The following is an 18,706-nucleotide window of genomic DNA, read 5'->3' as shown; positions in this document are numbered from 1 at the left end:
GATAATATTAAACAAGTCATAGGGGTTAAAAGTAAAAAATAAATTAAAACTCAAAGGACTATATACCCAAAATGAGGGGTCTTCTTCATCCATCTAGCAGATCGATAGCCATATACATATGAGAAAATAGCATCAATACCCAAATATGGATACAACTATATCAATTTACCCAACAATTTTTGAATTTTCACAAAATACCCATAAGAATCGCAATAATTTGAGATAATCGCAATAAGATTCAGAAGATCGTAATAAGATTCATAAGATCGCAACGAGATTTACTATAATCGCAATGAGAGAATGATAATCGCAATGATATTATCATAATCGCAAGATCTTTATGTGATTATATAATCTTTATGCGATTATATGTTCTTTATGAGATCTTAGGTTCTTTACGAGATCATAGGTTCTTTATGAGATCTTAGGTTATTTACGAGATCATAGGTTCTTTATGAGATCACCAGTTCTTTATGTGATCATAGGTTCTTCATGCGATCCTTGGTTCTTTATGCGATTCTTAGTTCTCATTGCGATTCTTCTTTCTTATTATGATTATTTATCTTTATTGTGATCTTATCCAATTAGACAACCTCTAAGATGCCCCATAAATCATGTCCATGAATCAGATGTTTCTAATTTTCCAACCCCGTTTCACAATTGAAGAGGTTGGATATGAGTTGTATGTGTTTGAAAATGTGGTGGAACGAAGAATTGTTGGTGATTTAATTGTGAAGGAATCATGAAATTTTGATGCAGATAATAGGTATCTTGTTGTACATTGTGATCTCCATAAACGGGGGTTGATGAACTGACTGATTACTTCCGATTCCTAATTGGATAAGATCGCAATAAAGACAAATAATCGCAATAAGAAAGAAGAATCGCAATGAGAACGGAGAATCGCAATGAGAACCAAGGATCGCATAAAGAACCTATGATCGCATAAAGAACTTGTGATCTCATAAAGAACCTAAGATCTCGTAAAGAACATATAATCGCATAAAGATCTTGCGATTATGATAATCTCATTGCGATTATCATTCTCTCATTGCGATTATAGCAAATCTCGTTGCGATCTTATGAATCTTATTGCGATCTTCTGAATCTTATTGCGATTATCTCAGATTATTGTGATTCTTATGGGTATTTTGTGAAAATTCAAAAATTGTTGGGTAAATTGATATAATGTTATCCATATTTGGGTATTGAGGCTAGTTTCTCTATACATATACATACAAATATGTACTGTACATTCATTTGCAGGAAAAAAAAAGTTACTCTTGACCCCACCTCTCTTGTCTCTCACCTTTGAAATTCAGAAAGCACAAACAACAAGTATAAAATTTGGGCGTCTGTTTCTAGCCGTGGACCACGGTCAACAGCTCCCGAATGCCCTCCGGGTGATGTTCACCGCGTCCCAGCGGCGTTTCACGGGCGGAACCCCTCCCAAAACGTTTCACACCGTTCAGTCTAAGTGTCTTAAGTGGTCCATGGAGAGTACAAATGCATGTTACTAGTTAGCAGGTGATTGGCCAAATTGAAAGTGAGAGTGGTGTGAGTGTCTTGGCTGATTTTATAGCCTAACTTTCAAGTTTTGTTGTTTAAATTGTTATAAAAATGTTGTATTTGTTTAAGTCTTGGCAATGGTTAAATATTTGAGTGTGGCTTACTTCATTGGTAGCATAAAGCGTACTTGTTTATTTACACACACATTTATGTGTATGTTATGATTTAAATATACCAAAGTTTAAAATTTTATTTATTTACATGTACATATATGTATATCTAGTCGTGTATATGTATTTTGCATGTATTGAACTTTTATAAAGTTTTCGTTGGTCTTGATTATTATTCGGGTAGTTGACTTAGTTGGATTATTTGATATTTCCATGATAGATTATATACATACTAAGTTGTTAATATTTGATTGTTTGAGATTGGCTTGGATAATTTAAGCTATTGTGGATGACATTTCTAAGGCAACTAACCTCCTTTTGGTTTTCCATTAAGCTAGAAGGCAAATATCACCATGACCTAAATGTCTAGAAGGTCAATTTCCTTAACAAACCTCTAGGGATAGATTTCTAGATAATTATAAGTAAGTTATCCTAGTCGGAAACTAAGGGTTGTTACATCGCTGCCACCCAACAGGTTTTTCTCTCCCTTCTTTTCTGGTTTCCGGCCACCCAAGGACATTCGTCGAGCAGCCGCCATTGTGCCACCACCACGACACTACCGCGATATCACTCTCCAACATCACCATCTCATCACCAAAAACCGAAAATCTCCCTTTTCTTTCATTAATTTCAGTTTAACACAATACCACCAAAAGAATCCATTTGCAAACTTTCAAAAAAAAAACCCAATGATTTTTGTTATAGAAATACATAGATCGAGAAACAAGAACCGAAAGTCTTTTTTGTGCCTCTTTTGAATTCGACCATATTCAAAAACCCACAAAATGTACACATTTTTCACTTCTTCAAGATCTAAGATTGGTAGTGGGGAGAAAAATATGAGTTGATGAATTTTTATAGCGTGTTGGTTGACTTAAAAAGAGTTTGATTTTGATGAGTATGTAGGTTATGTTTTTGTGGTTGATGGGTTTTGATACATTTTATGGTTTTTGATTTATTGAAGTGATCGACACGAATCGTCCTTGTGATTTTGTCCTTTAAAGGTAGGAAATGACCTAAGTACCCTCACGTGGAATGCACGTGAAGGGGTTAACGGATTCGAGTTAACGTCCGTTTTCAAAAAGGATGAAACGTATTAATTTTTCATTTATAAATGACAATATCAGACAATTTTAAACTTAAAGGACGAAATCAGACTTTTTGAATAAACCACAAGGACGATTTGTGTCGATCACACCTTAAATAAATTGACAATCTTTGTAATGAGAATAGGTCAATTTTTTTATTTGATTATTTTCTTTGGCATATTTGTTTTGTTTTTTCGAGTCAAGTTTTACCTTCAATATTTTATGTGATATCATTGTCTCATTTTCATTTTTTTTTATTATGATGTAATTAGTTATTATTATTATTATTTTGTTAGATGATATCGGTTAGTATTGATGATTTTTTTTATCTGACTAGAAAGTTATTAGTTTTTTTTTTCCATTTTAATTGGTTTTCTATATTAAGTTTAAGTGTACCTATGTAAAAAATAATTTTTATATATACTAAAAGACAACTGACCTAATAGCTTATTAACCAATCATAAGGCTCGATTCCATTAAATCAAAATTTGATGATGTCATAATTAACTTATATTATATGGTAAAAATTTAACAAATAAATTATCAAATGGTCAAATTATTAGATAAATAATACAAAGATAAGTCGATCACCTACAAGGATTACTACCTACAATTATTATTAATAAATTAGTGTATATTTAAGTTGATAAAGAGATAAACAGATACCTACAAGGATAACTACGTACTACTAAAGAATTAACAATTTATATATAAATTGGTAAAAGGAGATAAATAAATAATTAAATTAATAAACATATATTTTATAAATATAAATAGATTAGTATCAATAAAAAGAAGTAATATTTATACCATCTTTTCTTTTATTATACTAAAGCACAGTTGCTCTAATAAATTATCGACCAATCACAGCTCTCTAATTTTTAAAGTTGACCATTGTTTTCAATTTTGACTTTAATTTACACTTTTTTGTTTTCCATCACAAATTTACACTTTTTATCCAATAATTTTAATATATTAAATAAATAATAATTGTTAATATATATCTAATAAAATAATAGTTATTTATTTATCCAATAAAATAATCTCTATATATATCCAATTGAATAATAACTAATAGATGTCCAATAGTATGTTCTATCATATAAACATAAAATTAATTAATTAATTTGATGTAAATATATTAACATTTTAAGACAACTTCAATGAATATATTTGAAAAAAATATTTTAATATAAAACTCAAAGTGTTGATATATCGATCAATTTTTATTACTCAAAATAGTATATTATGTTTTAAATTATAATAAAAAATCTAACATTGATAACATCGTAAGCCTCGTGTATTATACACGAGCCTAAAACAGTTGAACTAATGACTTATTGACCAATCATATCACTCAATTTCGTCAAATTGATTCTCGCTTATGTCATCAAAATCCTAATAATCATTATTAAATTTTGTAGCAAAAGTCTCACTAATTTATACTTTTTTGTTTTCCATCAATAATTTATATTTTTTAGCCCTATATACTTAGTTTATACTTCTTATAATATTTAGTCCCATCAACTTGAGAATATTTTTTATAGTATTTCATCATTTAATTAAATTGTTTATTGACCAATCACAACTCTCGATTTTTCTCTAATTTTTCACAAGTATGTTTAATATCACATTATGAGTAAAACTGGTTTCAAAAAATTTTATAATATAGAAATTATTGTAACATTTGCCTTGTGGAATGACTTTGATAAACAAATCCATCAATATGTCTCATGTAATTATTGTATTACAACTTGCAAAATATAACACTTAGAATCATATATATCTTCAAATTTGTAAACTTTTATGACTTCAATTGTTAAATGTATGAAGATCTGATATTAATAATATCGTAAGTCTCGTGTCCAGTGTTGGACACGGGTCTAAAATCTAACATATGAAATATTTCATACAAAAAATTATTTGAAAACCTAATGACTTATTAACAAATACTAGATTAGATTTTTATAATTATAAATATTAATATTAGATATAAATACAATGTGAACTCTAGATACATATCCCAAACATAATAACAGATAACGATATACAACATCATTATCCTAAACACAATAGGAATCACATGACATGAGACGATCATAGAACCAAACACAATTTACAACAGAGGGTTACTTGAATCTTAAATCAAAATCAATATATACTCCATTTAAGATTTATTCTATCTCCCAATCAAAAAAGTACATAACTTTCTCCTTTTTTGTATATTAGTTTTGCATTTTAATATTTAAAGTTACAGTTGTCACTCAAATCAAGAGTCCTAATTGTTATCAAAGAATATAAAAACAATCCTAATTGTTATCATATTATAATAGAACAAGTGATTGAAAATAAACATGTGCGTGTTATGGACGCGAATCATGATTAAATACATGTACTTGAATGTCAGGTACAGGATCACAAATATGTTTATATTTTAATTCTTAATTATCTATCACAATAATATCACATTATGAGTACATCTGGTTTCAAAATATTCTATAATGGAGAAATTATTATATATAGCTTGTGCCTTGTGGAATGACTACGACAAACAATTACATCAATATGTCTAGGCTAATAATGACAGTGACGAACCTATTATTATTGTACTACAACTTGCAAAATATAACACTTAAAACCGTATTTGTTCAAAATTATAAGTCTTTATGACTTAAATGTATGAAAATTTAATATTGATAATATCGTAAATCCCGTGTCCAGTGTTGGACACGGGTCTAAAATCTAGTAACAAACTAAATATAAAGTAAAACTATCAATTATTTTATCGGGTTGTGATCATTTGAAAACTATAATTTTCGTGAAAACTAGATTACTGGCTAAAACACATTGTGATCTGAAATTAACACAATGTGTTTTTTTATATTTTTTAATAAAACACATTGTGTTAAGTTCATATCACGGTGTGTTTGAACAATTTTCTGATTTTTACGCGTTATAAAAAACATATTGTGATTTAAAACTTAACGCAATGTGTTTTTAGATTACACAATAAAACTACATTATGTTTTTAGAAAACAAAATTAAAACACAACGTGTAATATTCAAATCATAATGTCAAATCATAATGTGTATTGATACAATTTTTTAATTTTCAAAAAAAAAAATCAATTTCCAAATGAACATGTCATGTGCATAAGTGAGGACTGTATAGTTTATACCATGTTAAGCTTACGCACTAATTTCTGGTAGAAAAAATAATATGAGACATTAGAGAACAGTTATTAAGCCACAGAAATCATAATAAGCTACAGTACACACTTAAACCGGAAATTTCAATCACCGGAAATGTATGCCCCACCGTGTCATTCACTGTTTATCAGAGACTCAAAAGTCAACAAACACTCTTCTTCTTCTCCTTCATTCAATCATTCACTGTCTTCTCCATTGTTAACAAACCAACCGATCCATCCATCCATGATCCATCCCCCATGGATACAACAACCACATTATCCCCCAATCTTCCTCTTCTCAATTCACTCTTACCTTCTTCTCCATCAAAATCAAACCTCCAACCACCGGAGATTTTAAACTCAATCAACGAACTCAGTGACGTATCAACTGCATTATCAGCATTTTTTCATGACTTGCGTAATCATATTACTTCCATTAGCTCCGCCATTGACGCTCAACTGCCACCTCATCTTCTTCTCTTTGATACTACTACTAATGCTACTACCACTAGTAAGTAGTTATTGTTATTATTAGGTTTGTTATGATTATTATTATTATTAAGTTAATTAAAACCTACTTAATTAAATTTTAAATTATATTCTGTGAATGTTAACTGGTAATAATCGTGTAACAGAACCGATATTCGCGGAACAGAACCCTAACGGAACGGAAAAAAGTAACGGTCAGTTGACAGTTGCAAATAATAATGATGATGATGATTTGGGGAATGTTGTAGAAGAAAGTAATGATAAGTTAGACGGAATTGATTTGTCGAACAAGAAGGAGGAGAAGGAGAGTGATCTTTTGGTTAGTGAACAAGATATTGATATAATGATTGAGGATATGGATTGTCAATGTAATGCTATAATTGAAGTAGATATTATTCAAAAAAGAAAGAGTTTTGGGCAGGCAGGAGAAATCGATGATTCCAAGGAGGATGAGGGAACTGATGTATCCAATGAGGAGGATCCAGAAACCGATGTAGCGCAGAAGAATAAGAAGAGGAAGCTTGAAGAAACTCATGTATCAAAGGAGGATGAAGAAATCGAGATATTGAAGGAAAAGGATAGGGATATTGATGTATCAAAGAAGAAGCCTGATGAAATCGATACAGTATTAAAGAAGAAGAAAAAGGATGAGGAAATCGGTATATCAATGAAGAAGCATGACAAAACTGAAGCTTTGAAAAGGCCTGCAGAGATTGATGTATCAATGAAGCCTGAAATAAGTGATATCTTATGGAAACCTGATGCAGAAATCGATATATTGACCAAGACTAAAGAAAGGGAAATGTCAAAGAAGGATGCAGAAGATGATACTTTCAAGAGGCCGGCTCAATTCGATGCATCAAAGGAACCTCAAGAAGAAACTGAAGTATCAAAGAGACTTGTAGAAAATGATATATTGAATAGGCCTAAAGAAAGTGATGTACTAAAGGAAGCTCAAGAAGAAACCAATGCATCAAATAAACTCATAGAAATTGATATATTGAATAAGCCTGAAGAAATTGATGTATTAAAGATACTTCTAGAAGAAACTGATGCATCAAAGAAACCCGTAGAAAATGATGTGTTGAATCAGTCTGAAGAAGTTTATGTATTGAGTAAGCCTGGAGAAATTGATGTTCCAAAGAAACCCGATGAAATAGATGTGTCAAATAAGCCTGAAGAAATCGATGTATTAAAGAAACCTTTAAAAGAAACTGATGCATCAAAGAAACCTGTAGAAAATGATGTATTGACTCAGCCTGACGAAGTTTATGTATTGAATAAGCCTGAAGAAATTGACATTCCAAAGAAGCCTAATGAAATTTATGTGTCAAATAAACCTGAAGAAATTGATGTATCACAGAAGCCCGATAAAATTGATGTGTCAAATAAGTCTGAAAATTTTGATGTATGGAATAAGCCTGAACAAATTGATGTATCGAATAAAGTTGATGAAATTGATGCATCAAAGAATCCCACAATTGCCGTGTTAGAATACCTGTGTAAAGAAATGCGTGCCTATACAATGAAGAAACATGTACTGGCAAATATTTCTGAAATGAACTCACTCCATCAAGAAATCGCGAAGGCATTGAAGCTGGCTATAAATCCAGCAAAACTTGTATTAGACAGCATTGGCAGGTTTTTCTTACAGACCAATAGAGCATACTGCTATCGGGAATCTAGGCAACATAACATTGCGGTAAGGCAGGCTTCAGTTTTGATTTTGGAATGTTTTGTAATGATAAGCGGTGATGGCATTGAGATCACAAAAGAAGATAGAGAATACTCAGAGAATACTGCAATTGAATGGAGAAAACAGATGATTAAAGAAGGTGGATTGATATACATGGAGACTGTTGATGCCAGGGGATTGCTTCTGTTTATCAGTGGATTCGGGATTCCAGATGATGTTTTCTCGAATAAGGATTTGAGTGATTTGATCAGGGCTAGTAATGTGAAGGAAATATCCAAAGCACTTTGTCATTCTACTATTCTTATCCCAAAACTTCCAGGTTTGTTTGCAAAATTTGATTGCTTCATATCTGTTAATGGCTTGGCTTCTTTTCATTTTTGTGGCGTAACATGCTAAATAAATGCTCATAGTCTTGTTACGTAGGCGATGTTATTTTATTGAATAAACTTGATGGTATTTGGCCAATTCGGGTTTGTACATTTTGATTTACATACTAATCCAGATTCTTGAATGCCACTTTCGGAAACTCACATAGCATAAGGTCAATTCAAATTTACACTTTTTGACTTTTTTTTTCTACTCTCAATTCTTGAACACCACTTTTATAAACACCCATAAGGAAAAAAGTTTATCTTCTTTTTTTGGATTTGCAAACCAAGTTATACACAATTTGAGGTATAGAAACATAGCATCTTAGGGGTTAGGATTTGGAGCCTGAGGAGTTAACTTTTTTCGTTTTGCTTAAAAAGCAGTATTTAAACTGTAAACCAGATTATGCAGGTTAGTTACAAATACATAAATCACAGTTGCACATGCATCTGTAAAACCCTTCTGCATCTATAGTTAGATAAGTTTTGACCATACACTAATTTAGTAAGCTAGCATTTGTTTTTTGACCCTTTTGAGAAACATATATTCTTTTTGCTGACTGAATTTTTGTCTGGTAAATAATCTGTTTCAGAAATAATTGATTGGATGGTGAAGAATAATCTTGAAATTGTAGCTGTTGATATGGTCTATACCTTCGGGTTGGAGGATAAGTGCCACCCTGAGACCATATTGATGACATTCCTACACAATAAAATTAAAGACACTCAGAGCGGATCTTCTTTACAAGTGGTAATCTTTATTATATCTGATACCGAACATTCTATTATCTTCAGTTTTAGTGCTTTACTATTTTGTCAATTGCAAAAAAAAAAAAATTTTATAAATTAAGTAAGTATTTACTAACTTGCCCATTTTCATTACTAAAGTATCCAAGTGGTAACCTATATCCTACCTCTTATATGGAAATTCTATCATTTAGTTAAGTATTTTGACTATATAAAAACCATGAAAATTTCTGTTTCCTTCAGTAGTTTATTTTCTCATGGAAATTGACCTTTGTTTCAGTAACTTTTTTTATTTTCATAATTACAAGAAATTGAGATGAATGATGTGGATGTACTCAATTATCCCATGTTATTAAAGGTTACCTGAAACATTTGGCTAACATTTCTTGTAACGTGTCTACTGTGGTATCAGGTCAATGTATATGGGTTGAATATGGCTAAAATTGGTGTTTGTGGTTGGTTTCTTTTCAGTATGCAGCAACGATGCAACAGTTATCTGATCTGAAATCTATACGAGGAGTTTTGGAAACTCACAAGATTGATCCCTCAAAGTTCCTTCCTAGCGTCAACATCAATGAAAAAATCGATCAACTAGAGAAGGTAATATATGAGCTAGATTTAAGGTTGACTGAAGAAAAGTCAACACTAAAGAGAAAAGGAAATGAAATTGATGTATCAAAGAAGCCCGCAATTGCCATGTTAGAATTGTTGTGCAAGGAAATGAGTGCCAAGAAAATGAAGAAGCATGTAGTGGCACATATTTCTGAGATGAACTCACTGCATCAAGAAATCGCAAAGGCATTGAAGCTAGCTAGAAATCCTGTGAAACTTGTATTAGACAGCATTGGCAGGTATTTCTTACAAAGTAGTGGAGCATACTACTCTAGCGATGGGCACCGGCAGATTGCGATAAGGCAGGCTTCAGTTTTGATTTTGGAATGTTTTGTGATAATAAGCGGTGATGGCATTAAGATCACAAAAGAAGATGCAGAATATGCAAATAATGCTGCTATTGATTGGAGAAAACGGATGCTCAAAGAAGGTGGATTGATATGCATGGAAGCTATTGATGCCAAGGGATTGCTTCTGTTTATCAGTGGGTTCGGGATTCCTGATGGTGTTTTCTCGAATGAGGATTTCAGAGATTTGATCAAGGCTAGTAGTGCGAAGGAAATATCCAATGCACTTCGTCATTCGACTATTCTAATCCATAAACTTCCAGGTATGTTAGCAAAGTTGACTTATTTACATATGCTAATTTCTTTTATGGGGACTTTCATGCTCAATAAATGCTCATACTATTATTACTTTGAATAAATATGATAGTTTTAGGCCAATCCGGATTTTTGTACTTTTTTATTTTTCAAGCTAATCCAGATTCTTGAAGACGGCTTCTGGAAACTCAGATAGTATCAGGACAATTCGGATTTCTATATTTAACTTTTCATGCTACTACCAATTCGTGAACGCCGCTTTTGGAAACTCATAACCAACAACCCATATAAAAAAAGGTTGACCTTATTTTGGGGAGTACACACAATTGAGTTATAGAAACGCAGCATGTTAGGTGTAAGGTGTATAAAATTTGTATCTAGGCTTAAAAACTTTAAATTAGATTATGCACTTCAGATACAAACACAGAAATCACAGGCACTTGAACCTGTAAAATCCTTTTGCATCTGTAGTTAGTTAAGTTTTGATCATACTAATAGTAAGTTAGCATTCAATAGGAATATTTTTCTCAGTATTTATTTACTATCTATCGTATATCTTTCGTGATTGGTGCATCTCCCTAGAGTCTCATGAAACACAAATCTAATAGTTCGTATCACATTTTTACAAAGTAACATGGTTGCATTCACATATTATTGTGTACCATTAAAACAATGGGAACAACTAAATAAACCAGGAATAACGTTTTATATGGACTACTTCTGTGTATACGTTGCTTTACGACCATCCATTTTGGTGATATCCAGCCTGGTTTTGGTGTAGCAGATAATATTTAATCGTTTAGAGCTTTACAACTTTCATCCAGCCTGTTTGTTGATATGCTCTTTTAGTACATAGTTTCTAGATTCTGCTAAAATCACACCAAAGCATCAATAATTCTTTGTTAGTTTATCTGTAGTCGTAATGGCAGACTATAGATGACATACATCTTTTCAAGATATCAGAAGTCAAAAATATGATAATAAATCTAGATCTAACTGAATCATTAAATTAGAGATCTTAAGCTAGTACTTGGAGAAGGAAAAATTGAATGTGTGATTAAATAAACAAAAGGCATTGTAAATTTTTCTGTTGACCATGCACACACAAACTAACAGTATTTGATATTTAAAAGCGATCATCACACAATTTGGGAAATATTTACTATTCTTTTGTAAAAGCTAAGCAAAAAGCGAAGTGAAGCCTACAGTAGCTGCAAACTAAAAATAGTTATTGAAAAAATTGAGTAGGTATGACTGTATGAGGTCTAATTATGAAAAAGAGAATCTGCCGAGTTACCAGATACCTTTTTCAACCCCTAAACATTTATAACTACTAGTACTTGGCCATCATAAAATTATTTTGAGACAGAGATATCCTTTTCTGTTGGCTGAACTCGTCTTGTTAATTATCTGTTTCAGAAGTAATTGATTGGATGGTGAAAAATAATCTTGAAATTGAAGCTGCTGATATTGCCTATACTTTTGGGTTGGAGGATAAGTGCCACCCTGAGACCATATTGCTGACTTTCCTACACAATAAAATTCAAGATATTCAGAGCGGATCTTCTTTACAAGTGGTAATTTATGCTTATCTGTAATACCGAACGCTGTATAATCTTTAGTTTTAGTGCTTTACTATCTTGTCAGTTCCAAAGTTTTTTTTTCTTCTAGTAACCTACTGATATGAACTTACCTACTGATGTGAACTTACTTACTTGTCCAGTGTCATCACTACAGTATCCAATTGATAACCTATATTCTACCTCTTAATCTCTTATATAGAAGTTCTATTGTCTAGTCAGTAGTCACTTTAATATTTAATCTCATACAAACCATGAATTTCTTTTTTTCCTTCTCGAATTTGTTTCTCATGAAATTGACTTGTTTTCTCTACGGTAACGAGTCTTCTACGGGTCAACATAAGTAACTTTTGACCCAAAGTCCCACCCCCTCCGACCCACCGACACCAAAGAAAAACAAAAATAAAGGGCATCCTTTCAATAATAATGAACATGTCAAATATGATTATAAAAATAACTTTATACTCTAGTCTTATTCAGGATATCCTATGTACTAAAATACACTTTGCACAATTTTCGACCCGTTTTTGTTAAAGCTACATATCTTGATTTTTCTGTTCGCTTTGTTTGGAGATTAAATGTAACTTGAATCAACATATTCATTAAGTATATGGGCTGAAATTGGTGTTTGTGGTTGGTTTCTTTTCAGTATGCATCAACAATACAGCAGTTATCTGATCTGAAATCCATACGAGGATGTTTGGAAACTCACAAGATTGATCCCTCAAAGTTCCTTCCTGCCATGAAAATTAATGAAAAATTAGAACAACTGGAGAAAGTAATAAATGAGCAAGATTTAAAGTCGACTGGAGAAAAGTCAACACTAAAAAGGAAAGAAAAAGAAACAGACCTTTCAAAAGATCCGAACAATCAGCAGCAAGCAAAACGTATTTGTTTTAGTCATGAAAACTTGTCACATGAGCAGAACCCCCATGACCACTATGGCATACATCCATTTAAACGATCGACACAACCAAGTTGCAGTAGCTACTTTGACCAAAACCTTCCTAATAGTTATTATGTCATAGCCTATTCCGCTTCATCTGTATTTAGTGCACCTGTACTGCCCCCAAACATAACTAGCTCAGTGCATGGTGGTTTAGCTGGTTCTTATGGCCCCTATGTTTATGGTGGACTTGTTGCTGAAGCCATGCCTCACACGAATAACCCTGGGCCTTACTTCTTGCTCAGGGGTCAACCACATTCCCGACAAAGTCAAGCATGTGATCCATACCCATCATTATTTACAGGAATGCCGGATCATTCCCTGCCAGGTGGCTTTTTTAAAAGGGGGGTCCCATCTTCTAACAGGTTTGCTGATACGGTTGTTGAAATGGGATCTCAATGTGGTCCTCGTGCAGTGGGTAAGTAGTACCACACACTCGTCTTACTTGGACTAATTATAAATTTTATTTTTGGTTTGTAGGACATTTGTACTAAACCCCGTGGACCCCAAAGGCTCAACTTCAAACCAACAACAACAACAAGAAGATCATGATCATCCTCAACAACACAACAACAACAACAACATGGACGATACCAACAAAAACATTGAACTCACCGAAATCAATGATTTCCAGATTACAGAACATCAAGACTCGTTATCAGTTGGAGTATCAAAATAGTTAACACCAAAGCGCACTTCAAACGAAGACAGACACACAAAAGTAGAAGGCAGATTTAATATATATGCGCCTGATTTATGTGCTGCAAGAATTGATCACCTAACTAGAGAACTTGCTCACAAATTTTATGGTGAAACTATTCAGTGGCTGTTGCAACAAGCTGAGCCAGGTACAATCCCAGCTTCTGCTTTAGCTACAGCAGGGGCTGTTGCAGTGTCACATGAGGCATCTATTTCTGTAGGATTACAACAAAAAATAGATGAGTTAGGTAATTGTAACGGAAATGGTGGGACCAGCAGTTGGCCTATGCTTAGACCCGCCACAAGTAGCCCCCTCCATATGGGTGGTCCTGGTCCTGCTATTTCTACTACTGGATTTGGTTTTCAGTCATCTACAACTGCTAACAACTTGGGTGTTAGTATTGATAGTTCAAACTATTTGCAACAAAAGATTGCATTTTCCGGGTTTGATTTGCCTAGGACTAAAATGGGTCAGATAGGAAATCCTAATCATTCTCATGATATTAGTCATTCACTACATCAGCATCAGCAGCAACAACAACAGCGTCCTGGAGTGGAATTAAGATCGGGGTTTTGAATCAACAGGCTTTGGATCAGACTTATCAGATCGGTCAAATAAGAATACAACAACGTACTTCAAATGATACAGTGATTCTCAAAGTTCAGAGGGATAATGGGATGATAGAATTGTAAGTGAATTATATCGGAGTCTGAAATTTGTGTTATGATTAAAGAAAGTGAGCGATGAAGATTATATTTGACTTGGGTCCGATCTACTTACAATTTAAGTGAATTACTCCGTATATTGTAGTCTGTAATTTATGGTATGTTTGTTTCGTTTTTCAAATCTTTTTTAATGGATGTTACCCCTATAAAAATACAGTACCTGGGGTGTGGAACCCGATGCTCAAAACAATTGAAAAGATTAAAGTGTCTGGGACGTTGCTGAACCAACTGTTTAGAGGCCTGGTTGGTAACGGTTGGGGTATTCGTTTTTGGGTTGAACCCAACCCAGCCACTAAAGGATAAATTTCCACATTTGTTCAAGCTTGATAAGATAAAAAGTGCTAGAAACATGAAAGAATAGGGAAATAGATTTCTTGGGATCGGACGAGGCTTCCTCAAGGAAGGGAGAAACTGGTCGTGCTGGGTGTACTCTTGGAAATAGTGAAAAATGTGAGCTTATAGCCAAAGACAGATGGTTGGGTTTGGTTGGATGATAATGGCAGCGAAGTTCATGGTTAAAGGGGTCAAAACGGCAATGTTAAGAGATAAATACTTCAATGATAGTTTTGTATTCAAATGGGCTAAAAGAAGGGTAATGTGTTCACGTGGAGAGCTATGATGAATCGAGTTCCTACTTCGGTGCCCTTTCAAGCATGTAATTGTTACTCAGGGGTTCCGAGATGTGCTATGATGGGTGTGAATTGGCCGAACACATTCTGTGTTCGTGCTTGGTGGCACCAGTGGTATGAAAACTTGTGAGCAATTGGTGCAGTATGAAAAATAGATCGCTTGACATAATTTTCTGTAAAATTATGATTGTGAAAATATACAATATGAATTTGCCTTCAAATATCTGTCTTTATGATATGAAATCATTTTTTACAAAAAAAGCTTTAATAATAATGTATATTCGTCATTGTGATACAAAATTCATTTTCACATAAAGGTTAAAAAAATAGTGTATTACTGTCTTTTGAAATTTGTCAAAAATTGAAGACAATTATGTTATGTATCATATGTAAAGATTTAAAGTTTGTTGAAAAAAAAAGAGCGTAATTTTAAAATTTTGCTAGAAATAAATCATTTCATTGTATGATACAATTAATTTGTTTAAAGCTTTGAAACTATGATAATACCCAGGTTGGTTTGTTATCTTTAAAAAAGTCAACTAGTAATACTACCCGTGTTTCGTGGGGGACTTAAAAAACATGTTATATATTTAACATATCTGATATAGTGCTTTAGATCCTTTGTTTATGATAATGAAATTTCAAAACTTACATTACAATTTAAAAGATAATTTATGTTAAACTTCGGCTCTTTTTTTTTAGTCATTAAGTGTTAAGTGTATTAAGTGGTTTAATGCATTAAGAATGTTTGTATGTGTAAAGTAAAATATAAGTAATTGACAGTTATTTTTGTTTATTAAGTCAAAAAAAATAAATATGAAGTTTGACTGAATGAATAAGTTCTTAACTATTAAGTTTATTAAGTGAAAAAAAACAAGGCCTTCATCCATCACTCAAACTCTCTAAAACTAAAAGAAAAAATATATATTCATTCTATCCACAATTGCTATTATTAATATATCAAAGTTACAAGTTTTATAGTTTAACTAGATTATGAACATGCGTAATACGCGGGGAACATATTAAAAGTTATAATAATATTTATGAAATAAAATATCTACATATACTGATTTATTTTGAGGATTTGATGGATGATAAAATATATTATGCATTTACAAAATACCGTCTCAATTCATCCTATTTCATCATATTCGGGATGTGATATGGTTCCAAATCATGAACTGGATATGGATAGTTCCAACAAAAATTCATTCTTGAACAAAAATCCATTTTTGATTTAATTCATCTATTCCATAACCAAAATAGCGGAGGATACACGTTACACCATGATTTTGAATCAAAATAAAGATTTCAAGAAATGGCAGGTTTATTCACTTTATCAATAACCGAGTTGCATCTAGTAAGATATCATAAGAGATTCGCCTTTTCTATTGATTCCTATGGATTGGAACCAAAATGATTCTTGAATCGGGGATTTAACTCCATGTATTAATGGAAAATAACATCTCTATGGATTTTATCGTTTCTACTTCCTATTTTTTTATGAAAAGAATGAATCTCTTTACTGAAAGATCAGGAAAAAAACCTTTATACCTGATAATGTATGTATATTGTACTTTATTAATAATATTATACATTTGAAAAAGATGAATATAAAGTTGTCCGGCAGATAAGCTTAGATGTAGAACTCTCTACACACTAAATTTTTAATCTTTTTGTTTAATCGATAAAAGTTTGAACCTCCATGGATTTTATAGATTAAAAAAACTAGTATGGATTTTTAATCTTTTTGTTTAATCAATATAACCATCCTTATATATTATATATATTAAAACAGTAATTATTCTAGCATTTTAAAGTTTTTTTCAATTTAAAGTTATCTTAAACATTGTCAGTTTGTCACATAGGTTTTTATCTTATGTGGCACTTTTATGGTTGTTTTTTACAATATATATGAATATATATATATATATAAGGGTGGGTTATTTTACAACCACCTCTTATTTTAGGACCAATTAGGATATGTGTTTTTTGTAACTTACAAATCACCATCATCATCTACTAAGATATACAAGACTTTTTTGTAAAACACTAAGATTTTCCGGCGACGCGGTGGCCGGAAAATCATGGTGGTGGTCGGAGATGATCATGGTTGTGTGTAAGTTACAAGAAACAGATGTCCTAAAATTGGTCCTAAAATAAGTGGTAATAAAATAACTTGCACCTATATATATATATATATATATATATCTAGAACTCTTATAAAAAAGTAGTTAACCAAGTTTTTTAAAGCCCTCTTGCAATCTAAAACTATTATCCTATGGGTCAACTCCATATTTTTTTTTAAAATAAACTATATATTTAGAAAAAAAATGAACTTATATATATATATATTAATTAATTAATAAATAAATAAATACATTATAGAAATCTAAGATCTTCTCATTAGATAAAATGATTTCTTCTCTTTAACTAAAAAATCACGTCTATACCTAATGATATTTCATTATCTTTTTTATTCAACATTACATAAAGTTTTTTTCCTTTTTTTCTTATGATGATTATATGGAAGTTTTCAAAACTATATGATTATATAAAAATAATACAAATAAATAAAACAAATTAAGTGTAAAAAATAGATTTAATTAGTTAAAAGATAGCATCGAAACTCATAAATCTTAACATTATATTAACTACACCTTGAATATATGTTCCAAATTTAAACTTTTTGGTTTAATAAACAATATCCTCTTTTAAGTATAAAAACTACCTTGGTGTATACCTTCTTTTTTGCCAATAGCCGGTAGTATAAATAAAATGGGTTTTATGGTAAACGTACAACTAATTAATACACTTCAACAAAAACCCTTAGGAAAAAATTGAGTCATATAAATTCAAGTAATTGTAAATCACCCGGAGTTCGAGACCTACCCCACCCTTAAACCAAATTCTACATCCTAATTTTCTTTTTCTTTCTCTTTTGGAACGGCACATTCTACCTCTTCTGGATTAGTCAATTAGATTAAACAAAAATTAAAACCACCATGGTGTTGATAATCCATTTCTAAAAATCGCAGCAACACCTTCAAATGAATATAACTGTTTTACTTTTTGGATGTTAAGAAGAATATTCAACACATAAGGCATAGTCAAATTATCCTCTTTGAATTATATATCCAGCCAATTATAATTTTTCATGTGACATTTAACTTTTTTAGAGAGAAATGTAGTGGAATTGTCACTCTACATTAAGGATCAAATTGTATGTCTTTGAGTTCTGTTGTAACAAGACGACTACATGATACATGTTCTAGATGTATATCATTTAGTGGCAACAAAAGGCAAATTACTAGAATTACTATAAGAAAAACATATTACTAAAATTCTTAATGATAATTTAAAGTATAGCTTAATAGCTTAAGTCCTTCTATCTCTTTAAGTTCATATTTTGTCAAGCTTTTGGTTGAATCTATTTTTGTTCAACCATATGTTTATATGTTACTAAATTATTTATATAGTTCACATCACGTAATTCTAATGAAATATGTTTGCTATCGTTTCTTCATATATAAAGTGTATTATATAGTTTCTTCATTATGGAATAAAAACCTAGTATATATATATATATATCTACAAAGTTATACGGAGTATTATCTAAATATTTAAATTAATTTACATTTTTTATTTTTCATT

At 31.6% G+C, this 18,706-nt stretch overlaps 1 protein-coding gene and 1 pseudogene across 1 annotated transcript; both read left to right on the top strand.

The window, feature by feature from the left end:
- The first annotated feature begins 6,044 nt into the window (after positions 1-6,044).
- LOC122578927 lies at positions 6,045-13,773 on the top strand. Its single transcript, XM_043750979.1, has 7 exons — positions 6,045-6,469; positions 6,594-8,462; positions 9,105-9,262; positions 9,730-10,480; positions 11,892-12,049; positions 12,702-13,363; positions 13,479-13,773. The coding sequence occupies exons 1-7, from the start codon at positions 6,217-6,219 to the stop codon at positions 13,675-13,677; spliced, it is 4,050 nt and encodes a 1,349-aa protein (XP_043606914.1). The 5' UTR covers positions 6,045-6,216; the 3' UTR covers positions 13,678-13,773.
- LOC122610699 lies at positions 13,681-15,290 on the top strand (annotated as a pseudogene).
- Positions 15,291-18,706: the final 3,416 nt, after the last annotated feature.

Source organism: Erigeron canadensis, chromosome 8, assembly GCF_010389155.1.
Source record: "Erigeron canadensis isolate Cc75 chromosome 8, C_canadensis_v1, whole genome shotgun sequence".
Lineage (NCBI taxonomy): Eukaryota > Viridiplantae > Streptophyta > Magnoliopsida > Asterales > Asteraceae > Erigeron > Erigeron canadensis.
Note: the sequence above shows the minus strand (reverse complement) of the source record. Positions and strands in the feature narration are given on the sequence as shown.

Coding starts and splice junctions, on each gene's coding strand:
- LOC122578927 (XM_043750979.1), top strand. CDS start 6,217: ATGGATACAACAACCACATTATCCCCCAATCTTCCTCTTCTCAATTCA. Junction 8,463..9,104: donor TCTTATCCCAAAACTTCCAG/GTTTGTTTGCAA, acceptor AATCTGTTTCAG/AAATAATTGATTGGATGGTG. Junction 12,050..12,701: donor GCGGATCTTCTTTACAAGTG/GTAATTTATGCT, acceptor GTTTCTTTTCAG/TATGCATCAACAATACAGCA.